The sequence below is a fragment of the Crocodylus porosus genome, unplaced genomic scaffold (genome assembly GCF_001723895.1).
Source record: "Crocodylus porosus isolate Cpor-Errol unplaced genomic scaffold, CroPor_comp1, whole genome shotgun sequence".
NCBI classification, from domain to species: Eukaryota; Metazoa; Chordata; order Crocodylia; family Crocodylidae; genus Crocodylus; species Crocodylus porosus.
In genome coordinates, this window is record NW_017728923.1 from 6,660,626 (window position 1) to 6,688,521 (window position 27,896).

At 48.7% G+C, this 27,896-nt stretch overlaps 1 protein-coding gene across 1 annotated transcript in view; it reads left to right on the forward strand.

Moving 5' to 3' along the window:
• The first annotated feature begins 4,350 nt into the window (after positions 1-4,350).
• CUNH16orf96 (chromosome unknown C16orf96 homolog) overlaps positions 4,351-27,896 on the forward strand; it is a 33,253-nt gene continuing 9,707 nt past the window's right edge. Inside the window, exons 1-12 of the mRNA XM_019540028.1 lie at positions 4,351-5,881; positions 13,987-14,091; positions 14,627-14,707; positions 18,247-18,333; positions 18,767-18,920; positions 19,091-19,176; positions 21,322-21,432; positions 22,884-22,958; positions 24,299-24,463; positions 26,108-26,226; positions 27,215-27,277; positions 27,617-27,712. Of these exons, the coding sequence (XP_019395573.1) occupies positions 5,459-5,881; positions 13,987-14,091; positions 14,627-14,707; positions 18,247-18,333; positions 18,767-18,920; positions 19,091-19,176; positions 21,322-21,432; positions 22,884-22,958; positions 24,299-24,463; positions 26,108-26,226; positions 27,215-27,277; positions 27,617-27,712 (1,565 nt within the window). The 5' untranslated portion in view covers positions 4,351-5,458. The remainder of the gene's footprint in view (positions 5,882-13,986; positions 14,092-14,626; positions 14,708-18,246; positions 18,334-18,766; positions 18,921-19,090; positions 19,177-21,321; positions 21,433-22,883; positions 22,959-24,298; positions 24,464-26,107; positions 26,227-27,214; positions 27,278-27,616; positions 27,713-27,896) is intronic.

Genomic DNA, 27,896 nt, shown 5'->3' on the forward strand with positions numbered 1-27,896 from the left:
TTTCAGCAAACAATAGCTTTCCCCTAGGACAAAGGAAAACTTCCATCCCCTCCACATCTCTGTAACTGGGAATAAGGAACCAACTTCAGCCCCATGCTACATGTTCATATTAAAACTAGGCAGAAACCAGATATAGAGCTGTTACACATTTTCAAGCAGTAACTTTAAAGCTGGTTGGCTCTTTCTATAGCTAGACAGTCATTTTTGAGAATTACATCTCTGTAACTGCATGAATTTCTCTGCAGAGGGCTGAAGACTTGAGAGCTCTCACTTATTTGAGCTGTCTCAAGAACTAGCTGACTTGACCTGCTGGATGTTCCCTATGGGCTTCTTAGGTAGGAGGACATCCCTTGCTTTACCATGGAGACTAGTCCTGAAAAGCTTATAGCTCTCCTCCCTGAACATACAAGTAGCAAAGACCTGCAATATAAACTCAACACATATTATTCTGCGCTGCATAGCTAGTGTTGACGACCAGCTCGGATTCATTCCTTCCGGAATAACAGGGCCAGTCCTTTGTGGGGCTACTGCATATTTGGCGTTGCACCATTTTTAAGTTATTCACTGCCTTTATGCAGCCTTCCTGGGCAGCAGTTCATTATTAATCATCCTCATTATGGTACTACATTTTCTGTACTCCATTTAGAAGTCTCCTGCAGTCCAGCAGCCTCAGGCAATCGAAAAGCCAAGCTGCATAAGTGGTATTTCATGACTTGTTGCCATTCACATAAAAAAAAATAATAATAATAATAATCATAGGAGTGAGAGGCAGGTTCCCTACACAGACTCCAGATGGCAGGTGAGGAGTCATCCAACTCACTCTATTGCTGAATTCTTCCCTTGGCCTTACTTGACCAGAATGACCCCCAAGCTACAGCTGAGGGAGCACAAATGGAAGTCTGTCTGTGTGTACTGTGTGGACAGCAGACCATGGGAAACAACAGCCTTTCACAGCGTTAATCAGGTTGTAAGTGGGCAGGTGTCTCTGTCATCAGGCCCCCGGTTGACAAGGCACCGGGGCACCGAACGCGGACACCCCCGTGTGGAGCTGCCCGGTTCTGCCCCAGAGGTTTCTCTCACCGACCTCCTGGAACCGACTGCGACCTCAGATCAGACGTGGCGATCCGCTGAATTTAAACATTACTACCAGTTAGAAAGTTTTTTGAGCAGTCACACACCCATGTTTACCAGGATCTCAGCCCTTTGGATGAGGCCAGAGCTGGCCATGCAGTGGACAAACACCTGATCGTCATTTCCATCACCATATTGCACCAGTCTTGAACCGGCTCTGGTGCCATGGTGGAGCTGGTACTAACAAGCCACTACTTGTTGGTCCCAACCCTTGCATAGCACAGGAGTCTGTTCAAGACTCCAGGGCAGTGTGGGGGCTGGAACCAATAAACAGCTGTTCGTCAGTCTGTGATGGCACGGGGTCCTAGGGGTGGCCATGAACTCCCCTAGCACCCCCTACTGTGTCAAGGTGATATTAAAAGCACCCTCACAATCTCACCCACCATGTTTTTGATGTTAATAATGTTTAAGGGAAGCTACCCTTAGTCCTGTCTGACACAGTGCTCTGATGCATCCCAGTCTTAGTACTATCTTGGGCAACTCAGTGCACCCCAGCTTTATGGGCTATGTATGGCTCCAACCATCCCTATATCACACCCCAAGCTCACTCTGGGGCTGGGGTCAATGCACCCCTGAATGCCATGCCCTCTCTGGCACCAGGGTCCCCATACTACCCTGGAGCCCCTATGAGACCTTCTCCAACCCCTAATAGCCTCACCAGTCCTCCAGTGTAACAACAACAACAAAAGCAATAACACAAGCCAATCAGCTATAACACAAATCTAAACCTCCTAGCTAAAACAGTCTCCAAACCATGCAACATCTCTCACCCATATAACTAGTGGCTTGTACATCCATGCCTTTCCCTTTTCCCTGACCAAACAGCACTCCTTCTGTCTGGTTACAAGTTGAGAGCAAGAGCACACTTATAGCCTCCTATCTGGGTCTTATAGTGGTCAGCCCTGCCCCTTCTGGTCAGCTGACTCACCAGGTGTGGGCCCTTAGCTCCTCCTGGTTGCCCCTAGCAACCAGCACCTGAGCCCATACTGCTGCTTTTCAGTAGCAGGCACTTTAGTGCCCTGCTACACAGTCCTAGCCATGGCACCTGCAAATGAGTCATTTCAGGACTGGTGCAATTTGGGGACTGGGACCAACAAACAGTTTCTTGTTAGTCCCAGCTCCCCTGCTACACCAGAGTCTTGAACTGGCTCAGTAAGGACCACAAATTGATTATGTTACCTCTGTGGAGCAGTTTGACATTAGCACAACATGGGTTATTTAATACGATCTGGAGATAGATACTCTAGAAGTGTCCTAACTTTGCTAAGACAGGATAGCACTTAGCATATTTTAACTCCTTGAACATGCAGATATTAAAGTTTTAAGTGCAATTAATGCATCCTAAGTGTAACTTGTGACAAGGCCCTGAACCTTTCTGTTACACCATAATGTCTTCAGAAGGGCATCCTTTTCCCAACATCTAAAAAGCATATTAGTTGTGAGACAATGCAGAGCTAATGAGTGTGCTTGTCTTTATCAAACCAACCTGGATCCTTGCAGTCTCAACCTTGACAGAAAGAAGAGCATGACTGGCTACTCTAGGCCTTTTTTAACTGGGGGTGGGGAAGGAGAGCGTGATTTAACTGGGGGGGAAAGCCACCAGATTTATTTCTTCTAAACTGAACTTTTCTGTTCCTTTATAGATCCTCCCAACTTGCCCTTTATCAGTGAACCCTTGACACTTAGACCAGTCTTTGTCAAAGGATAATTAAATAGACTTCGTTCTTCAGCTGGAAATAATTGCCAGTTCTCTCCAGAAATGAAAATTAATCCTTCTTAGAATAAAATAATTAAAGATCTTTCATAACAGCCCTGGAACTTTTGCCTGTAGCTTCATCTTTTATTCAAGTCCCTGAAGATCTCGTTACATATTAACTGGCAATATAAGGCTGTCAGTGTTCTACGGAACTGGAGGGAGAGCTACTTGGATGAACCAACTGCTTCAAGTTAACAGCAACAAGCAGATCTTCCAGCAGCCCTTTTGCTGTCCTAATTTTCACTGCTTTATAAAAAAAGTCAAAGCTTTTCTCAGCTCATTTCCCTGCTTTTTCTCTTTGCTTGCTTAGATTGCTTGCATGGAACAAAAGGCAGCTTCTCACAGCTATTCAAAACACGACTTTCTCCTTACTTTTGTAAAATCCAGATGTTTTTTTCTCTCTGAAAGCTCATCTTTAACATTTCCTTTGTAAACTGCAACAAAATTGTGGGCAAGGCAAGAAGCAGTAACTATGATCATTATCATTTTACCTTTCATTGTGGTAGCAGCAGGAGGCAGGCAGGTCAAAGCACACTTGTGCCAAGGGCTTTACATACAGGTGGCAAATGAGAGTTAATTCCCCAAAGAAGTAACAGTCTAAAGACAAAGCAGAACCAGTGGGTAAGATAAATGAATTGACAGAGTAGAAGCAATTAACCAACAAAAGCACAAGTGCTAGTTTGTCTTCTGGGCTGAACAACTAACCCAGCCTACTGTGGTCAAGACTCTGTAGGCTAAACAAATACTATCTCTAACAAACCTAAATCTGCCAGGGAGTGTCCTAAAATAATGGAATCACTCATTTTCCAGGGCACAGGTGTCATCCAGTGTCATCTAGAGCCAGCACAAGGGAATTACCTGGAATGTTACTGTTTGTGCAGAAACCAACGCCTCCCCCCGCAAGAAACCCCCCAAAAAACAACAACAACAAAAAACCCCCAAAAACCCAAAACCCAAACAAACAACAAACCCGATGGGTCACTTAATTTCTTCATATTCAAATAGGTTTAGAAATACCTGGGTACATGGCACCTCATGTATTGGGACTTGCCAATATCTTTTTCATGGTTCTCCTGTGGCAGAATCACCAGAACTACAGTTCAGCAGGCCAGTTAACTCAGATCTAAAGCTGCTTTGTAAAGGCAAACAGAGTACAGGTAGGTTTATATTTTGGAGTAGGGGCCACACAGAGCTCAAAATACAAGCAAGCAAGTGCTGTGGTTTAGGTCATGACAGTGGACCCGATTCTGCTTTTAGTTACATCTGCATAAATGTGAGTACCTTTTGACTCAAAAGGAGTTACTCTATGGATGTGTCTACATGTTGCCCTACAGCAACATAGCAACATGCTACATTCCCATACAGGGTGCGATGACAACATAGCAATCATGTGGGTGTACTACACATGATCAGCAGCTACATCACCATAGTGGTATGCTCCTAAAGGAAGTACTAAGCAACGTCACTGTACTGCAATGTGTGGACACGTCCTATATGTGGTAACTCCAGTGAAGTCACTAGAGTTACTTGAGGAAGTACACAGAGGCAGCTGACTGCAGGAGCTGGTCCAGAGGAGTTCCTTTGTGCTTGTCATCCTGAAGCATTCATCACTTTTATCCACATAGAGTAGGATTCATTGACCCATAATGGTAATGCAAGCAGTCTCCTCCTTTCTGGTTCAGGGGACCACCCTGCTGTGTGTGATGTAGGGCCAGATGATGGCAGGTGGAGAGGAGTGGTTGCTCTCAGTCAGTCTGCTGCAGCTTCACTGGCTGAACTGGCTGGCAGCTGTCTCAGATTGCCAGAATCTGAACAGTGGTAAAAACCCAGCAGAAGATCCCAGTGTCTGTAAATGTGCTCAGGATGCCAGGCAGACTCTGAGTATACAGATGTTTTTGGCTGCCAGGTACCTGAAGTTATCTTCACAGGACAGATGAAGGCAGAACAACAGTGCTAGCTGCCACTACCAGGGGTAGTTCTGGCAGTCATGCCCCTGGGAGGGATGCTGCTTCTATGAAGTATATCACAGGGTGTTCCACGGAGTCCCCATGCACAGGAGGGATTTGCCTTTGCCAGTGGTTTCATTCCATGCCCACGAGCCGAGCAGTCCTGGGCACGACAGGGAGTTCGTGGAACATCCACAGCGATCACCAGGTAACCAGTCAGTGTTGCGGCTGGCTCTCCGCTGCTGGGCTCTTCTGCTTCCAAGGGAAAATGCCCCTGTTCCTCTGTTGGATTCTGCTGTACTCCTGCGCTGGCCCTGATACAAGTCCAAATAGCTGAGTGACTCACTCATTCTTTGCACAGTCCTTAAGCTGTCTTTTTTCAGATCTTGGCCAGTTCCTTGGTATCCTAGCAACCAGCAGAAACTTTCCAAGCAGAACCCCAAGCAGACTGATGCCATGGTGAGCCAATCACATGCTCATGCCTGTGACTTCCTAATTTTAAGCCTATCAGAGTGTGTTATTATAGATCCCTAAGACAACTAGACCTTGGAACTAACTTCATTGTGTTGAGGCCACCTCAGTGCTCACAGCTACTGGTCTCTCAAGGCCAGAGACGAAAAGAAAGATGAGCTTCTCCCTTACATTTTCGGAGCTGGTGAACATTGCGATTGGCACACCTGAGGTGGGCAATGTCAACTTCAATGCCCTGCACATTCTGCTGCACAGCATTCTGGACCACCTCCAGCTCCAGGACATCAGGAAGGAGATCTTGGAGGAGGAGAAGGATTTCCTCAAACCTTCCTCTGGCTTAACATTGAAAAAGGGGCCCATGCAGCAGGCTGATATGGAGGGGAAATCCAGCTCACTCTTCCACCAGATGCAGCAGAGGCTGGGGAGGATTGAAAGCCAGCTGATTCACTTGAATGATACCCCTTCCACAGCAGAACTGCTGACCAGGAGCCAATCCTTCAACAAGCCAGCTGAGGACATGTGGCAAATGATGCAGCTGAAGAAGAAGATGGAAATGAATGAAGAAGGAATGACAAAGGTGAGAAACCCTGCTGTAGGAAAACTCCCGCTTCCTTTCCATCTGGTGTGTCAGGGCCAAACCCCTCTGCTGGTGGAGATCATGCTGCCCACATGGGGGCTGGCTTCCAAAGGGCCCTGAGAGCACAGGTGGGAGGTAAGAATTAGGCTTAGGACTAGGGGGAACTCTCTAGAAAACTGGCCAGGGCCAGTTCAGGTAAGCAGAAGATAGCATCATTTGGTCCAGTTCATGTAGGCAGGATCAAACTCCATTAAAGAGCAATCCTATGGGAAGGTAAGTCTTCCTGAAACAATTTATTGACTTAGAGCAAGATGATGGGATCCCCAGCATTGGGGATCAGTTATTGATGACCTGGCCTAGGCTCTTGCCATGCCCATTCTTAATGGACAATAACTCAGTGGAGGCCCTGTTCTGCTTCCAATTAAGCCCCATTTCAGTCATGAACAGGGTCAAGTCCTTCGCAGACCTGGCAGAATGCCTCTTGTAATTCCTCTCCTGGGCGCTCTGCAGCACACTGCAATAATACCAGTCATCACTAGGATTCCAGATCCTCCCGATGAGTCACTATATAGGGCCAACAGCCACAAGGCCTGATGTTCTGTGGTCCTGTGCCAGGAGAGAAACTGAATGGAAAAAGTGGCCACATCAGACCCGCTCTTGTGGCCGCTTACCTTCACTCCACATGGATATAAAGGATTACACAAGGTGCAGGACGGGCAGTGGATGATATGGGCTGAAATAGTGTCACCTGACCCAATTGCAAGGATTTATGGCTTTTTTAGACATGAATGACGTGTGCCCCCTGGCGGCTTGGGGGCACGACAGCGGCAGGAGCGTGGTGGCGGCAGCAGGAGCATGGCGGCGGTAAGCGGTATCTCCTGCAGACACCACCAGTGCTGTTGGTGGCAGGGTGGGGGTGCCAAGTGCCAAACAGGGGTGAGCAACCAAACATAGATGCCTCCAGCAGCACTGGCAATGGCCAATGGTCATCTCAGACCACCTGCAGACTCCACCAGCACTGGTGGCAGTGGGGTGGCAAGCGGCAACTGCCCGCAGGTGCCACCGACAGCATTGGTGTCTTTTTGTAGGGGGTGTACCACTGTGATCAGAGGGTGCACATGCACCTGTGTGCACCCCCTACACATTGCCCCTGGATTTAATTTCCTTTGAGCTTGGCTTTTCTATGGTAAGAGCAGCAGTACCATCAACAGGTACCACCAGCAGCCACAAATCATAGCAATAAATGTGCTCCCAGGGATAACTAACAGCACTCAGGATGTCCTTAGCCACTCTCATCTGAAGGCCCATCTTCTGCTTCACAGACATTATAAACCTGACTAATAATCGTAGCAGTCCATAAGGCAAAAAAGGAAACAGAGAATGTGTGTCCCTCTCAGCTGAAATGCAGCCACCTCTGAGCTGAAGCACTGTTGCTGTTTATCAACAAACAGCACCACCACGCAACATTTACGGTTGGACATGAAGTGAGAAACCATGAACTGGCAAGGAGAATGATCAGAGGCAAAATGTAATGTGAGAAATTAGTCATCTTGTCTTTTAATGTCATTATTCTAGATTAGGGGTGTCAAACCCTCGTGGGCCATGGGCTGCATTCGGACTTGGAGTCTTCTCCTGGGCCGGTCTGCAGGACCAGCAGCTGCAATGGCAGTGGATCCAACGGTGACTGCAGCAGGTCTGGCAGTGGCACTGGGGACCTGGCAGTGGTAACAGAACCAAAGGCAGCCACAGGGCAAACAGCTATATCAGCACAGCCTTCATTCATCCCCCTGCTGCCAATGGCCATGTCCATCACAGCCCAGGGGGCCCCAACTCTATGGCAGGTCCCATCCCCCTGCCCCTGCCCCAACTTTCAATAGCTCAGTGGGCCAGATGGAACAGAACTTCAGGCTGCATCCAGCCATAGTCTAACACCCCTATTTTAGGCATGTTTGACACCCCTATTCTAGACTGAGCCAGTGCTGGATTAGCAGTGGGTTGAGTTTCATTGCACAACAGATATAACTGATAGATAGTTTTACTGATAGCTATTCAGAAATGACTGTCAAGCCACAGCTGATTAAAAACCCAGTTCCAAGGCCTTTACATTCACTTTTATTAAACCTCTTGCAGGGTCAGTTTGATATAGCAAGGCTGTACAACTGGCAACCTGTGGGTCTGTAGGGGCTACCCTGCAGCTCTTGTGGTCCCAGTGCAGGCTTTGCTCCCTCCTCCAGCTTCTGCTTCCTACCTCTGCCCCTGTGAGGGAAGGAGAAGGACAGCCCATAGGACAGAAGAAACCCACAATTGGAGGTTTTAAGGGAGATGCAGGGATCCTGCACAGCGCAGGGGTGCCAGCATGGTGTGGCAGGGTGGGCCACTTGATCTCTAATGTCATAATATCGCCCCTAATATGTGCTGGTGTGGCTGCCTTAGCCTCCAGTGCAGCCAACATCCAAAGTATCAACAGAAACTCTTAACTTTGAGGGACTAACAAGGAGCCTGGAGTTGAAGCCTGGACTTAGGTAATAAAATGTACCATGACTGTCACTGTATGAAAATAGCAGGACCAGCCCTGACGGCCATGCTGCCCTAGTGGCCATGCTAATCCAGTTCCCACTCCAGCTTCTCAGTGTACGCCCTTGCTCTATTTCCTGACATGCCTTGATGTATATAATGTAGGAGGCTGCCTCTGAGTTCTGGAGTGGTCCTGAATATTGGATGCTTGGTCCTGTTCATCTCCCTCTGGACCTACAGTCTAATATCACAACAATTATGCATCCCATTAGCTCTTACACTGCCCTTCAGACAAGTCTTGTGGCCCTACTGACTCTATCTAGGCCATAGGACAGGAAATTACCTAAGGGACATTAATCATAGCCTCCAACCACCCCCATAAGCCTCATCCATGCCTCACAGCTCTCACTCCTTCATTAGACCCTCTGGTCCTGTATTAATTTCCAGTCTCTCGGCTTCCTCGGCCTCTATGGCACCTTCAACCTGCTCAGCATCCTTGGCCCTGCCTCTTTCACTGAACCCCTTGACCCTGCTTGCTGTAGGTCTGGGGTCCCTAACCCTCTTTACATGGTGACCCCTGCACAACTGCCTGAACTTTGTCAGCAGCTCTAGTGAGGTTCCTTTGCCCTGCCTAGAACAAACTGGTCACTGTTCTAAAGTTCATCACCATTTAACTGTATTAACATTTCCTAGTAACATAAGACTCCAAGCCTGGTGTGAGCAGGGTATATTGTGTTTGCCCCTATTTGTCATTCTATAACCTCATCAAGGTCCTAGGCACCACTGTGCTGGGCACCGCACAAATTCAGAACAACATAACAGTCCCTACCCCAAAGACATTATAATCCAAAAGTAAGACAATAGATAACAGATGGAGGAGTCCAAGGACCCAATGAGACAGTATTGGTTAGCATGACGAGTGGTGGGCTCAGCCTAGTGTCAACTGGCAAAAGCTAACTCAGGCTTCTCCCAGACTTGACCTGACCATGGGTATGTTTCAACACATGGCCTATTTTGTTCCAGCTGTGCCAGCTGCAGTTTTGCTATCATGGGTACCAAGAGCAGTGAAGCCACAGAAGCACATTGGCAAACAACCTGAATATGCACCCATGGTTCAGAGAAACTAGGAGGGCTTCTTCTGTAGTTTGTAGAATGTGATGACCAGGGATCCTGGTTTTCTCCGTTTAAAACTCTAGAATTCTCTAATTGAAACCCCCAAAATCCACATTTTCCATGATTAAAATGAAAGGTATCAGCTGAACACAATGTTTTATTCATATATTTACAATTTTAAAGCAATTTGGAAGCCTACAAGTGCCTCAATCATTATAATAAAATAAATTCTAAATACCTGTATATTTTGGTGTTTGATTTTGGTTTTTTTATCATGGAAAATCAAAGCTCCCCCTGCTCCCTTCGCTCACCAGATCACAAGTCTAGCTGTGGTTGTGCCCCCTGCTGCTTTGTGACGCTGAGCAGTCCTGATATGCAGGTGCCCCTCACTCCCAAACCACAGGCCCTCCAGCTCTGCCAGACAGACTAGCACCCTCCCTGCTCTGCCACTGTCAGCCCTGCCAACATGACCTGCAGGCAGAGCTAGTCTTAGGAGTGGGCAGTGAGGGCAACCATCCAGGGCACTGGAGGGAAGGGGAGCATCATGGCACCCCAGGGCAGGGCCCTGCCTCAGTTCGGGCAGCGGCGGAGGAGGAAGCAGTGAGCTGGGGGTGCCCCTCATTCCTGACCAGCAGTCTGCTGCCCCCCCTCCCCCAACCCTGGACTACATGACCTCTTGAGGGCCCTTTTAACTCTAATATTCTGTGATTATATGATTAATATTCTGTGACCTGATTTTATGAGCAAAGAAAGGTAGTTGGCCACGGATGTCTGAAGCCAAGCAGAAGGCAGGGCAAGGTGGCACCTGTTCAGAAACGCATACACTTTCATGGGTAACAGCCTACTTCAGGGGTGTTCAACCTCAGCCTATGGGAAATCATCCAGTCTGTGGGATTCCCTATAGGGCTGGAAACTTGGCAGTGGGGGTTGTCTGTAAACCAGAACAAGCTTGTCTCCCAAGGCATTATTTTCCAGGAGTGGTTGGAGGTCATTTATGTGTCTAAGGTGTTAAAGCTGGGAGCTGTAGGTGTAAACAGGAGAACTTTTGCTGTCTTTGTCATAAGATTAATATTGTAGCAAGTCAGAGTGGGGTTTGAGTCTGGCTCTGTAGATTTGAATGGCTGTGGTTTTGAGATTGTATTGTAAGTATAGGAATCCCTATTTCAGATCCTAAAGTGTGCATCCCAGTTGGTGGGATCAGAGCAGATAAGGTTGTAACAGAGAATTTGGCTGTAGATGATGGATCTTGTGGTATGCTTAGGATGAAAGATAATGGTGCAGAGGTAGCTGTGGTGGTCAGTTGGTTTCCAAAACAATGTGGTGGTGATGTGACCATTGCAAAGTTTCATGATAGTATCCCAGAAATGAATTTTCAGGGTGGAATATTTCAGAGTCAATTTGATGGAGGGGTGGAAATTTTTAAAGTCTTGGTGAAATTTCTCTAGATATTTCTTCTCATGCATCAGTGCAGTGAAGATGTCGTTTATGTACCACAAATGAACCAGAAGGATGACAGGGTAGCCATGGAGAAATCAGATTTCAAGGTCTGTCATAAATATATTGGCACACTGGGAGTGGGTTGGGGCATATGTATGAACGGCCAGTACTGTTCATTTGTAGGTGTAGGGAATCATCAAATCTGAAATAACTGTGAGAGGAGAGTGTGATGGAAACAGAAGCAGTGTCCTCATCCGGGATAATGTTCCTTATGGATTGTGATCCATCCTCATAGGGGATGCTAATGTATAGATATGTGACATCCATGGTAGCCCAGTTTCTTTAGCAAATCTGTGATGTCCTTCAAATAGCTGACAGTTCCCATGGCATATGAGAATAGGATAGCATCCACATAACTAGAAACTCCCTCTATGATGGTGCCAAAGCCAGCAACAATATGCATTCTGGGTTGCCAGGTTTGTGGATTTGGGGTTGTAAGCAAAAGTTGTCTAGCCTGGATTCCAGGGAGGCAGAATCAGAAATCCTCTCCTGTGTTTCCAGAAGTAATGTCCTTAAGAGGCTGATTAATTCCTCCTGGTATTGTGCCATAGGGTCCTTGGTCAGGCATTTCTAAAACCCCTTGTTGGAAAGGGAGACAAAGTTGATGTCATTTATCTGGATTTAAAGAAAGCCTTTGACTTGGCCTCCCATGATGTCCTCATGACCAAGCTGGGGAACTGTGGCCTCGACCACCTCATGGTCCAATAGCTGGGGAACTGGCTTTGGGGTCAGACCCAAAGAGTACTAGTTGATAGGAACAAATCAATGTGGCACAGGGTTACCAGTGGAGTCCCCCAGGGCTCAGTGCTCGGGCTGGTACTCTTCAATATCTTCATTAATGATCTGGATTCGGGCATCAGATGCGGACTAGCAAAGTTCACGGATGACACTAAACTATGGAGGAAGGTGGTCACACTGGAGGACAGGCTGGGAATACAGGCCAACTTGGACACGCTTGCAAAGTGGGTGGAGCAAAACCTGATGACACTCAGAGTAGAGAAATGCAGGGTACTCCATCTTGGGAGAAAAAAACAGCATCTTACTTATAGGCTCGGCAGTGCTGTGCTCACTAGCACCACAGCCAAAAGGACTTGGGGGTCTTGACTGACCACAAGAGGAACATGAGCCACCAACGGCGCTCACCCCACCCCCACTGTTAACACCACTGCAGCTGCCTGCAGGAGCTCCCCACTCCCCACTGCCACGCTCCTGCCGTTGACACTGCCGCCGCCATGCTCCTGCCGCTGACACTGCCACTGCTGGCTGCAGGAACTCACCATTCCCCCACAGCTTCCGGGAGTATGTGGCATTCATGCCTATAAGTATATAAAGGAAGTGCATCAGGATCTAGGAGATAAGCTGTTCACCAGGGCTCCCCAAGGGATAACTAGGTCTAATGGGCACAAACTTCTAGAAGGCCAATTTAGACTTGGTATAAGGACAAACTTATTTACAGTCTGAGTGTTCAAAGTCTGGAACAGACTCTCCCCAGATGTGGTACAAGCACTCTGGACTCATTCAAAAGGCGTTTGAATGCTTACCTCGCTGGGACAATTTGATCCCTGCAGACTTTCTGCTTCTGGCAGTGGGGCTGGACTCGATGATCTCACAAGGTCCCTTCCAGCTCCTAATGTCTAAAATCTATGAAATTTGCTTCTTGGCTTCCTGTATATATGCTGTTTTGCCCATGACAACAGTGGCACCCCTCCCCCTCCTTATCAGCATTTTGTATGATTATAGCAGCATTGTTTTTCAGTCCAAGTGTGGCTCCCCATTTTGTAGGACTCAGGTAGTAAAGTGCTGTTATTTTTTGGCAATCTCAAAGTGGGCATGGAGGTGGAAACTGTTTATATACAGGTCCAGGGGTTGTGATCCTCAGATGGAGTCCAGGAGGTGTCCTTTCTCTTGTGATATGTAGGGGTCAGGTCCATGGTGGTTTGATCATTGTGTAGCTCTGTTACAGAAATACTCCCTTAGCCAGTGTCCTGTCCTGATCCTCCTACCTCACACCCTACATCTTTCCTGCAGTGGCTCTGGCTCCAGCTCCAGAAGTGAGGAAAGCAGAGCAGCAGTGGTAGCACATAGGGTTAGGAGCAGTGGTCAGAGGCTCACAGCTGCAAGGGAGATGTCACCTTCTTTTCTTGCTGCCAAAAATTGGTGTTCAGCTGTCTGCCTGACACATGTATCAGCAGCAAAAAACGAGGTGAAATTTTCCCTACATCCTTTGCATAAGCAAACTTCTAGCCACGCTCCTTCACTGTGCACTGCCACTGGCTAGGGCACAGTATGGGCACTTACACCTCTGACTCAAGAGTAAATGTGTCGTGTCTGTTCCTTAGTGTGCATGTGTCCTTCCAGAGTTCTGCAAAGCCTTTCAACTGCAACTTGCTGGACATACTAGGAGTCATGGGAACCATGCTCCATGGGTCACATGCAGTCTCTACACACTTGGCACAGCAGAACTGCTGACTGGCCTGGAGACCTGGACCGGTGCCACATGGATAGGTGGTGCACACAGCAGCCGATCAGGATGCTGGCTGCTCCTGAACAGGGGCAGAGTTCATTAGCTGGCGCTTACTGCAAGTGTGGCTGCTGCAGTATGTGGCCCAGGCTGGGCAGCCTGCTCAGAGTCCCTGACAGCACTGGGCCCAGGCTAGTCTGCCCAATAAGCATTCCTGACAAAATGTCAGGCTTGGCTTCCTGCCAGGTGGACTTCTCTTGATTTCTCTCCAGTCTCCCTGTTCACTGGGGCAATAGAGCACCTAGGGCGGGGCAACCAGGGAAGCCACCCCCGCCTCTGACTTAGAGCAGTGGAAAAAACTGCTGCTGCCACAGCCACACAGTTGTACCGGGAGTGAAGTCACAGCTCCCCTATGCACCTAATGCCTAGTTACACCTCATTACACCCAGATGCCTTGTTACACCTAATGCATTGTGACCTGGTTCCAGCTCATGTTCTTTTGCCCTGTTCACCTCCTCAGGCTATGAATACTCTGCAAGACCTGCTCACCAACATCTACTCGCTGAAAACCACTGTTGACGCCTTCCAGAATGAGCTGAGACTCTTGAAGGACAAGTTCCACAAAGTGTGTAGCCTGCCTGTGCCAGGGGAAAGCTGTCCTGGTGAAGGCATCACAGAAGGACAGCTTATTCTCCACCCCCATTGTGCACTTCCTGGGTGACCCAGCAGGTCTCCATATGGTCCCACATGGCACTCAGCTTCCTCAAGCAGAGAAAAATAGAGCGTAGATGGGTGGGAGTGATGTCACAGCAAGGACAAGACAGGTCTTCATGGGCTTCCAAGGGCTCCTGCTGGGCCTCAAAGGATTCTTTCCCCCAACATCAGGGCAACTGAACCTCTCCCTCATCTCCCTCATGTAGGAGGCTGGAGATTCTGGTTCCTCTCAGTCCCTAGGCAATCTGTTTACACCCCACAGTGCTGCAGTGCATGCTATGTGCAAGGACTGAGTTGAGTCCAAGGCCACGGAGACAAGCACTTTAAATTGTGCAGTTTGGAGTGATGCTTCCCAGCATAGGCTAGAGAGTGGGCTAGATGGAAGCCACCAGCAGCTCAAGCACTCTGCATGCCAGCAATTCACTCCAATGTCATTTGTTCAACAGGACAGCATGGGTGAAATAGGTGAGCAGCTTGCACTACTGAATCAGCACAGCCAGCTCATCCAGACCATCCTGGACAAATTGGTGAGTGGGGGCATGACCAGGGGAAGAGAAACTGCTAGCAAAAGGGCAAAAGCATGTGTGGTAGTAGTCAGGAGGAGTCAGATAGGGATTGCTTAGCCCAGCCCCTATTGTACAGCATTTCAAGAGCCCTATTTATGCAGTAAGTTTAGCGCCACAGTCACTGGTAACTGGTCACAATCACTGAGGGTTCTGCACACAACCTACACTGGAAACACGTGTCCCAAGGCCTAGGAAAATCCTGATACACACCTGGCCAGATCATCCTGTTGTGCTGGCTCCGTTGACTTCAGTGGGGCAAAGCTGATCGACTCCAGCATGGGCATCTGGTGCCTCCTGAGTCATGTGGGACACTTGCCCCCCCGCCAGTGGCCAGTCATCAACTGTGGGGGTGGTCCTGTGTGTCTGATCACACCAACTGGAGGGTAGGGGGGTATCCCCCCCCAGCCAATCCCACCAACCCACAAGTGGCAGTGGCATGCCGCTGACATTTCCAGGCACTCAACTGATACTTCTGGGAGAGTCCCCACTCCCTGGCTGGTACTCTCAGGGGGGGCACCAGTGCTCTCACCTGCTTTCTCTGCCCGGGAATGCTGCCTGACAGGGGGTGCACCAGTACTCTCAGGGGGTGCATGTGCAGCCCTGTGCACCCTCCACATGTCGCCACTGCACCCCAACTGAGGATCTCTGCTGACAAGTTAATTAAAAAAAAAGCCACCTCCCCCGCAGAGTAAGTAACAAGAAGAGAAGCTGTGGTTGTAAGTGATGCTATCTGGAAAATAAGAGTTCAACCTGGTTTACAAAGGCAAGAGACATGTCTGGTCAGTTAGGCACAGTCAATTCAGATACCTTCACACCCAGATGTGGGGATGTCTTCCTCTCTGCACATGAGCAGCCATATTACCTGTGCACTTGCTGGCCTAGAATCATAAGAAGTTAGGGTTGGAAAGGATTTCTGGAGGTCATCTAGTCCAACTGCTTGCTCAAATTAGGACCATCCTGAACTGGATCGTCTCAGCCAAAGCTTTGCTTAGCTGGGCCTTGAAAATCTCTAAGGATGGAGCTTCCATCATCTCTCTGGGTAACCTGTTCCAGTGTTTTATTACCCTCCTAGTGAGAAAATTTTTCCTAATATTTAACCTAAACTTCCCTCGCTGCAACATGAGACTATTGTTCCTTGTTCTGTCATTAGCCACCAGTAAAAATAGTCTAGATCCATCCTCTTTCAAGCCCCCCTTCAGGTAGTTGAAGGCTGTTAATAAGTCCCCTCTCAGTCTCCTCTTCTCTAGACTAAATAAGATCAGTTCCCTCAAGCTTTCCTCATAAGTCATGTCCCCCAGCCCCCTCACCATTTTTGTAGCCCTCCACTGGACCCTCTCCAATGTATCCACATCCTTTCTGTAGTGGGGGGCCCAAAATTGAACACAGTACTCCAGATGTGGCCTCACCAGTGCTGAACAGAGGAGAATAATAACTTTCCCTGACTAACTGGCAACACACCTACCAATGCAGCCCAATATCCCATTAGCCTTCTTGGTAACAAGGGCACACTGCTAACTCATATTCAGCTTATTGTCCACTGTGAGCCCAGGTCCTTTTCTGCAGAGCTGCTGCCCAGCCAGTTAGCCCCCAGCCCATACTGGTGCATGGGATTATTCCATCTTAAGTGCAGGAGTTAGCACTTGTCCTTGTTGAACCTCTTGAAATTCCTTTTGGCTCAATCCTCCAATTTGTCTAGGTTACTGAATCCTAGCCCTACCCTCCAGCCTATCTAGTACTCCCCCCAGCTTGGTGTCATCTGCAGACTTGCTGAGGGTGTACTCTATGTCATCTTCCAGGTCTTTGATGAAGACATTGAACAAACTGGCCAGCAAACATGCCAAGCAGCTGGTAGCTGAAGAATACATAACAGACACAGCACTCATCTCCCACACTTCACCCCAGGGGACTCTTTAGGAAGCTAGATCCCAGACCTAAACAGGGAGCAGGATTCCTACTGGGATCAAGACTGTTTCTCTCTGGGTAGCTCCTCCATAGGAGTCCTGCTTTGGTGGGTGGTGGGGAAGCGGGCAGGATGGGAGCATTAAAAATGTCTCTGGTCAGTTCCAAGCCCACTGAGCTACGGGACCCCCAGGAGTCTGGTAGCAGCCTTGCTCCAGTACAGACTGGGCATCCTGAGTGGGCACTGAGGACAACAGTGGGCACAGCAGGCTGCCAGCCTTACCTTTAGCATGTTTTTTTTAAAATAATATGTACAGCACTGTGCTTAAAGTCCCAGTGATAAGTGAACTGTGGAGGGCACAGCTGGCATAGTGCCTGGAAATCTGTGCCCAGAGGTTGGACTTAAGATACAAGTACAGGGGGCATTGCAGTATAGATGCTGCACCTCAGCCTGCACTAGGATGTCAGGTCCTCTGTATGTTGCCCTGAGACAATCATCTCCACACACACACACACACACACCACAAAAGAGTCTCTGCAGTTCCCAGCCCTCACTGCTCTCTCTTGCATGCCACCCTTCCAGTCTTGGCCCTGAGTAAGGACAAGCATTCTGGCCTTTCCCTACTGCCAGGTACCTAAATTACTAATTCTTAACCAGAGTGCCATATCACCCTGGGGTCCACTGAGATCCTTTCAGGGGTGCCAAAAATGTTATTATTGTTAAGGGTACAAACATGATTCACAAGATAAACCCAGAGATTTCAAATAAAAATCCAGGTTTAAAAACATTGTGACCTGCTGTGGTCTTTCTGCATTCTTTGCTACAGAAGACTTTCTCTATTATTTTTCTGAAGTCAAAAAACAAATAAAAACTTTGGCATTTTCTGAGGGCTGTCTTGAATCTAAGAAGGGGTGCCTTGGGTGTGTTTACACAAGACACTATGTCTCTATAGTGATGAGTTATGGCAATGTAGCTCATTGCTATGACAACATAGCATTGGCTAGTATGAACCGTGACTGATGTTACTGCTCAGTACCATCAGAAAAAAAACATTAGGTGCTGGGACTGTGCAGTAGCAGTGGTTATTGCACAATCATTTAGTACTTGCTAAGCAAGTATTTAATGATTGTGCAGTAACAACTGCTCAGTCTGACACACATGTAGATGCACCTCTTGAGTCCAAAAAAGGTTGAAAACTACTGGTTTAAATGCTCTACTGTCATGTAGTTTGCAAAACCTTGGGCTAGCTCTGTCTTCAAAGCTCTTGAACCTGAAAATGAGGATGACAATCTCCTAGAAGCAGGTCCTGCCTCAGATGTAGGGCACAAAACAAGATAACCCCTTGAAGTCCCTTCCTCCCTATACTGTGGTGGTCACTCAGTTTGGCTGCAGCCTGGGATGGTTGATCCCTGTTAGACAGGTGTTACTGCAGACTTGTAGCACTGGTTTGGGTCTGACTTGGCAAGGCTTGGGGTAGTTCTTTGTTCTCTGTCCTAGATTACAGCTCTCCCACTCCAGTGTAAGTGCAGTGCTCCTTTCCAAAAAGAAGATGAAGTCCTCCTCTGATGTAGAGCTGCTTTTTTTCTTCTTCTATTTGCAGGGTGACTTGCAGGAAGAGCTGAACTCTTTCCCCAAGCAGGCAGACCTGGTACAATGGAGCTGTCTCTTCAGGTCTCTTGCTGACAAGGTTGGCACAAGTTCTTATACATATGGGGGACCTTTGCTAGAACAGAAAAAAGGAAGTACAGAGGCAATAAGAATGTGTCCCATTGTGTGTCTACTATGGCTCTTTGAAGGGGGAATCCAGCTTTGCTGTGGGAGCCCACAGGATGTGGTAAGGGCTTTTATTCTGACTCACGCAATGACACAGATCATGTAGGGCTCTGATTCTGGACATCAGGGGGGTTGTGCTTTTCTCTGAGGGAGAGAAGGCTATCATAGAGCTGATATCTTAGGAACAAGTCAACCTCAACAGAAAGCTTAGGCTCCTGATTAGATGTAGAGAAGACTGGGATTCTGTATCTGTGACCCAGCTGCCCTGGCCCATCCATCTCTCACCCGCTTGGCTGAGCTCTCTGCAGGGGCAGCTGCTATAAAGCCTCTGGGGTGTTCTGTTTCAGAGCCTCTCTGAACAAGGGCACAGCCTGGAGTCCAAACAGGAAATGGCCAGGGAGGCCCTAAGCAAGCTCAGCCAGCTGCCAGAGCAGCACAAGGCCTTGGAGACTCGTGTCAGCAAGCTGGAGAGCCAACTCCAAGAGCAAGCAGATCATATAGGTGAGGCCCTGCTGCCCCTCCTGTCTCCCATCCCCAGCCTGACCTCCAGGGGTCCCTGTGTGTATTGGGAACAAGGGCAGAGCCTTGGCTTTGAGGCTACAGTAACTGTGGGAGAAGTCCTTAAAACTGTCAATGCAGATGAAGCTCTGTCATCTCTCATTTGTGTTTAGCCAACAGGGGGATCTCAGCTGACTTAGCTGCTGAACTGAAAAGAATGCAAGATGAATTAAGCAGGCTTCAGAATGAAGAAGAGAAGGTGATTTTCTGGGCTGAAAGTATTGGTTGTGAGATGGTGTTTTAGTACAATACATAACTTATTTCTACCATAGTCTCTAGAATTGGGAGAGTGGGAAGGCTTTGGATGCACCTTGTCACAGATGCGGTCAAATTCCTCAGATGGACACTTGTCATATTGGCCCCAGTCCTCCAGATTCATGTACTCTAAGCTTCCCTGGCCCTCAGTAGGCCTTTTTTGGCCTCTCTTGCAGGTTTCCTGGGCACAAGCTCTTTGTATTTTACCCATAAAGCAGAAATGGAGCCTTGCAGCCTATCTGTCTTAGGTGCCCTAGATCATCACTGACCCTCAAGATCCCTCAGTAACTTAAACTTGCCCTGTCCCAACCACGTGGGCACTCTGGGATAGAAAGCGGCTGGGATGTGGCATGTGACACACACAGACTTTGCACAGAATTCTAAAGCAACATTGTTCTTTACTTAAGCACCAGTGAGTTCTCATATTTAGAAAACAACAAACTTCCTGGACTCAGTGCCACACAATCCCCGCCATCTTGATGTGAGGAGTTCTTTAGGGTCCTCACTATTCAGGTAGGCAGGGATTCTCTCTGCTTCATCAGTCTCCTGCAGCACCTTAAAAAATGATTCACAGCAGCCCCAGCCATTTTATAATCTTCCAATACCCATCACATGACCTTCAGTCCCAACAAGTAACCACAGACCTGCTACTAAGTGACCTCACGTACTAGGCAACCCTAATAAATTGATTCTCCTAGGCTTTAACCAACTTCCTCAGCATACCTAATGCTTATTGAAGCACAGTCTGTGAAGTGAAATATTTTCCTTTGCCCTTAGTCTAGAGTGGATACATGCTAGGCATGTTGCTTGGATGGAACTTCATTTTGTTTTGCTCATCTAAGTAGCAGGTTTTTAATTACATAGCATTTATATGCAGGTAAGCATTTTATTCCTGGACAAACAGATAATTATTTGCATGCACAGACAGGGAAGGCTATACACTGGCCATGTACACTCACCTCTTATGGGCACATAGTGATATCTAAGGCCTAAGATCATAGTTGTCTCATGAATACCCAATATTAGATGGAGGAGGGGAGTCATTCCATCCTTTGTCCTCAGTAGCTGAGGGCTAGGCAGTCATCTGGGGAAGTTAGGAAGCCAACTTCTAGGCCAACCTGTCAGTGGAGGATTGAGCCCAGGCCATGCCTCTCTAATTTCCTCGCACAGCACTCTAACCACTATTCTAACCCCTATGGGCCAAGTACCATAGAAGCTGGTCCCATGGGCAGCCATGAGAAGGAAATATGTGGGAACAGGAAGAAGAGAGTAAGCCAGAGAGTGCATAGCTAACTTAGGTGGTTGCTGGCCTGCTAGGGAGCCTTATGCCCATTAAAGCAGAAACTTCATCCTTTTCTGCCTTCATCCTTCTCTCCATTTTTTCCCTCATGACTTTATTAAATGCAAAGGACAGAGGCTCAGGTGTAAAAATAACACTGGAGTGGGATCTGGAAAACCCCCCTTTGGGTGAGGAAGGCCTAGAGCCTGAGTCTCCTGGTTCCCAGGCAACTATATTAACTACTAAGCTCCCTAAAACATGGGTGGACATTTGTTTTCCTTCACACTGTTGCTGTTGTGCACTCAGGTACATGCGTATGTAGTCATCTACATGTGCAGGGTTAAGCGCAGGAAAAGAATGGCTAGCTGTGTGTAAGTGCCACAAATACCATTGTAGATGGCTACAAAATTGCTACTTTGACAACCAAACAAAAGAGAATTCCAGTCCTTGTCAGCACAAGTGACATTGCCAGAGAAGTATTCTAAAATGAAGCAATTGTTGAATTAACAGCTTTATAATATTAACCAGAAGTTACAAGCTGCATGTAGGCAGGTTCCCTAAAGCCTCACGTATCCACCTCTTTGAAATCTAACCCACTGGTTATCAAGGTGGTCACCTCCATCAAGTCATGCTTCACATTTCAGGGTTGAACCATAGGAAGATGTCCCTGTCTGGGGAATCCTTGCTGTTAGGGAGGTCTGAGGCAGGATATTGGAATGGAAACTGTTTGGCAGCTCTAATGGGCACAAGGAAGTGGTAGCTATGCTGGGTGTCTAAGGTGCTGATGGTGTCATGCCTTGCTTTCCCCAGAGGCTGGACTTCCGAAAGAACACACTCGCCCAGATGCAGAAGTTGAAGGAGCAATGTGAGAAGCTACAGAAAGTCACTGAGAGGCTCCTGAGCAACACAGGAGACATCCAGGTAATCCTTCAGACATACATACACTTGGGCTCTGGAAGCCAGCAGAGTGTAGGCAGGGCAGATAGAAACATCTCAGAATTATGAAGACCTGTTTGCAGGTCCAAGTGCAGCATGCAAAGCCTTGGGATCTCCAAGTGCCCAGCTGAGAGCTTTGCTGTGTTTGGCAGGGGTGGAGGGAGGGTGCTGTAGCCCAGGAGCATCCAGTGCGTGGTAGACCACACCACCTGCTTGGCTGTTTTGCTTGAGGCAAGATAATGAGCTGCAGCCCACTGGGGAAGCTTGCATCTCCTTGGTCATGCAAGGACTGCAGTGATTGAGAAAACAAGGAGAGACTTCCTCTGCTCTTCTCACCTAAGTTAACCTCAACATTCTGTGAACATGTCAGAAAGATTCTGGATCCCTGAGGTTTTCCCTTCTTAGACTGCCTGCTTGCTGATTTGGGACATTACAGATACTTGGGGAGAGGGGCTGTGTTAAACAGGTTGGATGCAGCTTTTCTTTGGCTTCCTTCATGAATACATGAGAAGCCACGTATACTGCCAACACCAGGCAGGAAAGAAGAGCTTCCCAGATTTCCCAGCATGCACTTGCTCTAAGCCCACAAGAAGCCAAGAAGCCGTGGCAGAAACAGCATAGTAGGGGAATGTGGTAAAAGACAGCATGGTAGGAGAGGCAGCCCAAACATGACTGGCATGTGGCCACATTGTGAAAAGGGCTGCAGCATGGACATGGCTCAGACCATGCCTGTTATCACTGGGCCAAAGGAAAATGTCACAGATGTGTGCATGTAGTGCAGGCACAGCCTAGGCACCCAGGAAAATGGAAATATTCCATGGCCAGTCAATGTTGCTTGTGGTCACAAGGCATAGGAGGGCTTGTGACCCTTCCCCACTCTACTCCCTCTGGGTCTGTTGACACCAAAGTTTTGGGTGGACTGTCCCAGCCTAGGATAGGCACAGATGGGCAGCTTCAGACTACAGGACAGAAAGAGAATGGTTCAAGATCTGAAACACCTGCCTTACAGTGAGAGGCACAAGGAGCTCAACATCTGTAGTTTCTCCAAAAGAATGTCAGCCATGCTCTTATCAGGATGCTCAAGAGGGAAATAGAAGTGAGCTCTTTATTCTAGTGGATGAAGGCAGTATGACATGCAATGGCTAGATGGTGAGAGGAGATACATTTGGACTGGAGAGATGATGTTGAGGCTTTGCATCAAGAGAGATTGGTGATACTCCTGAGGCCCATGGTGGGTTCCCCAGAACATGTAGCTGTTAAATTGAGACTGGACCTATTTTTCCAAATGATCTGGTCTCACTTAGTCCCCAAGGGTGCAGTGCAGGGACCATGAGATGAGGCCCTTTGAACTAGAGGACCACATCTGTCCTTCCTCGCCTGACAAGTGCTGAGTCTCTACACTGTTTGCCTGAAGAGTGTGTGTTGCCTGCTTGCAGAACCTGCAAGAGATGGTGGAGCAGCTGGACCTGAATAAAGCAGACAAAACCCTGCTTGAACAGGAGATGAATGTGGTGAGTTGAGGCAACCAGTGGCACCAGCTTCAGGGACAAAAGGCCTATCCCCACCTCCCCAGAAATGCGCCTTGCAGTGCTGAGTCCAGTTCTTAATGCTCTGAGGACAGCACTGGCACAGAATATAGTTATCCTGATGGACTGGCCGGGAGCACCATCCTCCTGCATGGGAGTCTGCTCCTTAGGACACTGTCCCATTACATGAAGACAGACCCTGGATCTCAGGAGAAATAGCATCTAGAGTAAATCCTGGTAGCTTTAAGCCTGGCACCCAGACTTCTCTGACTAGTGTATGGAGATGCCTGCATGTTCTGTAAGAATCCAGTTGGCTCCCATCACTGCCTTCCTTAGGTGCTTGCAGGGCAAGGGGAGCACTGCTGGGTCTGATGTCAGGAAGGAGCAGTGTGTTCTGTATGTGAGGGGCCCTTCTCCATAATTCTCTTTTTCTCCTGTTAAAAACAATTGAAGGCCCCATGGCTGCAACTGGATGCTGGCCAATTGGTACAGTGTGTGTGTGTGTGTTGGAATGCGGGGGGCAGCAAATGCTGTTTCTCTTGCAGTTGTGCTTAGTGGCCTCAGTCAGTCACCAGGGCCCACAATGGTGGGCACTAGGGTGCCCAAGTACCTAGCTCCACTGGGAACTGGTTACCTGCCCTTTGGAATTGGAGGCCCAAGGACTTTGAGTGCCAGAGCCTAAATCCTTTCTGTTTCTTGCACAAGTCCTGATGAAGTGCTAGAACTCTGCCCTTCTCTCTCACCTTCCAGATCCTGTGTGCAACCCAGGGAAGAGCCAGGTTTTTCCACTACAGCCCACCTCTCTGAACAGTTCCATCCTCCCTCATGGTGGATGAGAGTTCTCAGCAGTGTGCTGGGGCCATAGCCCCTTCCAGAACTGGGTTCTTTATTTCTCCCAGTGTGGGAGGGGGGATCCTGTTGCTGTCACCCAGTCCAGGCTGCCCAGGTCTCAAGTCCTGCCTTCTCCCACTGTTCTTAGGCCCCAACAACTGATCAACTCCAACTGGCATTAAATTGCACCAGATTTCCCCAGAAGCTGCTCCCTCTCCCCCTTCCTGCCCAACACTGTTACAGCATGGGTAACCACACACAGGTTGCCTGTACTGCCCTGAGTCAGTTGCATGCCTGCAGCCTGCTCCTAGCTCTGGAGCACCTGCTCCATTCACAGCCCTCCACCCCTGTGGGGAGGAGCCCTGGAGATCCCTTCTGGAGGATGCAGCCATGAGATAGGGGCAGCAGGACTCCAACCCTGTGCAGACCTGAGCCCTGGACCTGCCAGCCTCTGAGCTGGGGAGGAGTCGTCTGAGTATGTGAATCTCTGTTAGAAAGCAGACAAGAGCGAGCTGGAGACCAAGGTGGACCATGACAAACTGCAAAGTGCCACCACTCAGCTGAATGAGATGATGCAGGACCTGCTGCATAAGATGTCCCTGCAGGACAAGGAGTGGCAGAAGGTTCTGGAGAATCTGTTCATCAACATGGACTCCAAGGTAGCAGGTTTCACCAGGGCAGGGGGAGAACAGCCGTGGGGGTGGGAGGCAGTGGGCGGGGTATCACCTCACCCTAACGCAGAGTAAGCGGCCTGAGATTCCAGGAGCTGCAAAACACCCTTAGCTTTGTCTTTGTTTCACACCTCCTCTAGCTTTGCTGAACTAACCTGGTGTCCAAATAGTGTGAGACCAGGATCATGTTCCCTTTCATCTCCTCACCCTCTGCAGTTAGTAACAGATATTATGAGCAGCCTCCCTTGCAGAGGCCCTGGGGACTGAGGGACTGCACAGACCAGGCTCTGCTTACTTACATGATGAAAATGCAGCTCTGTTCCCACTGCATGGGAGTACAATGGGAGCTCATATCCATCCTCAGGGATAACAGTATCTCTGGTGTCCCAGTCCAGGCAGGCAGTGAATAAGCACCCTTTGCTTGAAACCCATATGGATATAGCACTGGGGATCCCTTCAAAGGGTGAGCAAAGGACGTGGAGCCAAGACTGCTCTCTGCTCATTGCTATGTTCAGTAGTGAGCTTACTGTCATGCCAGTAGCAGGAAGGGAAAGGTGGGCACTGATTTTTTCTCCTTTTTCTCCCTTCTGGTCAGGAAAAGATATTATTTACCTTAACCCTGGGGCTTCTCTCCACTTCTGCAGTACTTCAGGGGGCAGCCTCAGTGCTGGGAGCAAGGTGGCCAAAGCAGCCCTGTTTGAACTGGGAGATCAGAGCCCCAGGGGCTTCCATACCTCCAGGGTTGTATCATGGAGGAAGGCTGGGGAGCCCAGCTGGCCTGCTTCCCTCAGGAAGAGCTCTATAGCATGTGCGTGTGAAGACTCCCTGCCCATTACCTATAGTGAGGGGGGAGCCTTCTCCCTGTATCTCTGCTTTAGTATTTGGGTTGGAAGTCACTGCTCGTTGTCTGGGCTTGCCCTCCGTCCCTCCCTGCTGTGGGGCAGCTACATCACATTCTACCTTTGAACATCTGGCTGGGAGCTGAAGTTATTCCTGGGCTAGGGATGGGGCTTCCCCAGAGTGTGCATATCGTATGGACACTTGTTTTTGACTCACACCCATGCTAGGTGATTGCTGATACCAGTTGTCTCTGGTGACCAGGGAAAAGGGGGCACCTGCAGCAGCAATGGTCAAGATAGAGAGATAACAAGGCACCTATGCTCTGTGCCCTTTATGACAGCTACAGCTGGGCTGGCAGCAACAGTTGCTGTCATTCTTGGGCCTGCTCAAATGGGCATCTGGGGCTGCTATCCTTGCCATAATTGGTTACACTACTGAGCCAAGGAGAAGGTGACAGCTCTTGGGAAGTTAAAGGGTGTGCAGGGGCCAGTAGGGCAGGAAGCAGGGATGTGTCTGCAACAGGGAGAATCTGGCTAAGCAATCAGGAGATTCAGTTCTGGTATGAGAGCAGCCCAGGCCACCAGCAAAGAGGTAGGTTGTGTAGCTAACTTCTCTGCATATCTAGGGCTTGCATCAGGCTTTGTGGCGTGGAGTCACTCCTCCCATGTGAGGGAACTACTGGGGGAGGAGAAGCTTTGCAAGCCCTAGAAGAGTGAGCTGCAGCAGAATGATGCAGACACCTACTGCAAGCAGGTCCCTTCGGAGTCACCTGCTTCTCCTGGTTCTCTGCAGCTGGACCGTGTGGCACTGGACCCCCTGCAAAAGCAACTGGAGGAAGTGTGGAAGTTCATTAAGAAGTATCTGAGCGAGGGCCCACACTTTGATGCTGACAGCGCTGCTGGCTTTAAAAAGTGAGTGACGGCAGCCTCCTGTGGCAAGGAACAGAGTCTACCCCCTCACTGTGCTATGCCCATGCCTCGGGGAAGTCATGCTGCCCCAATGCACATGGGAGCATAGAGGCTGCACTCAGGTAGCTAAAAAAAAGCCAAGTACAGCTGTTTTCCTCATCATCCTCATGGAGATTCACTCACACTATCAATTCCAGCAAGTAATGTTCTATCTGGTTAAGCTTGTAACATCACCAAGAAACACTGACTGCTTGGCACTACCTGTAGTCTTTTTTACCTTGCTGCCTTCAGTTACCCTTTCCATAAACAGGGCTATCTGTCCTAACAGGCACATCTGTGTGATAGTAGAGACACCTGTCCTTCATATACAAAGCTAGTGGCAAGTCTCTCTCCCTAGTGCTGAAATATCTTGCTTTCTCTTGGCCTTCTTTGAAGCTCAGGATTTAGCCTGGTACCTTGTGAGATTCTCTGTGAAGCTGTATCGACTGCTACGCAGCACAACCTTCCACTTTTGGACAAAGAGCTCTTGTCCAGGAGCTCCTTATGTTAAAAGCCAAGGGCTGATTAGACTAGACTCTTTGACTCCTATGACAAAATGCTCCACATCACCTTGAGTGTTGGGAAAGGTTGCCCCAGTGGGGTTTATACCTTCTTTTTTCCCTCTTAGTAAAGCCATAAGGCAAGAGTGACTGTCCAGACGTCCTGGGGCTGATCTACAGAGCTAGGCTCTAGGGAATTGGTGTGATCCCAACAGAAGGGTCCTGGCCTTGGTGTCAGGAGATCTGGATTCTGTCCTAACTCCATAATGGGTACTGCTACACCTGGGTGAGCTGTGCAGAGGCTGTCCTTCTGTGGGCATCCAGGACAGTGAAGGCTCTAAGTAGTAGTGTCATGCTAAGAAATACACTTTTAAGCTGCAGTTGATGCCACTGGCATATCTTTGAGCTCTGATCTTATATCTGAATAACACATATCATGGGATCTGTTCCAGGCAACTCTTTGAACGGGTGAAGTGCATTTCCTGTGACAGACCAGTGATGATGACAACTGGGCCGTGAGTACAGAGCAGTATTCCTAACCTTTTTAGATCCAACAGACCCTCCATAACTTTTGTGAACTGAGCGGCACCCCATTGCTAAAATCAATTGATTTATTATAGAGCGTTTGGGCAGGGGAGCAACCAGACAGGGATAAGTCAGGCTTGTGCTCATCTCCTCACACCTTGCTTATCTCTCACACCTTTCAAAGGAACTTACTGCACCCTCATGGTATGTGGTTGAGAGTTACTGATATTGAGCAAAACCGTGATTTTCAATAGTTCTGGCTGAATTACACTACTTGTCACTAGAGGGCACTATTTGACCTTTTGTTTTACACTGTTGCCCTCATACAGGCACCTGGTAACAGTCCGAAAGGCAAGGTTGTACTCCCGGACGCGCCCAGCCAGTGCCAACGGTTATGAGTACCTAGCACAGAAACAGCAGATGAGGTGAGCTACTGCCCAGGAAGCCACGGGGCCCTGAGCCATGATGAAACCAGAGAGGACTCTTTCTTCTTGCACCTGGGCCTTATGTGTGGTGTGTGAGACATGCCATGTACTTGGCTGTAGGGGAGATTGAACACCAGATTCTCCCTGGCCTCCTATGTACTGTCCTGCCCTCTAGTCAGTTTGC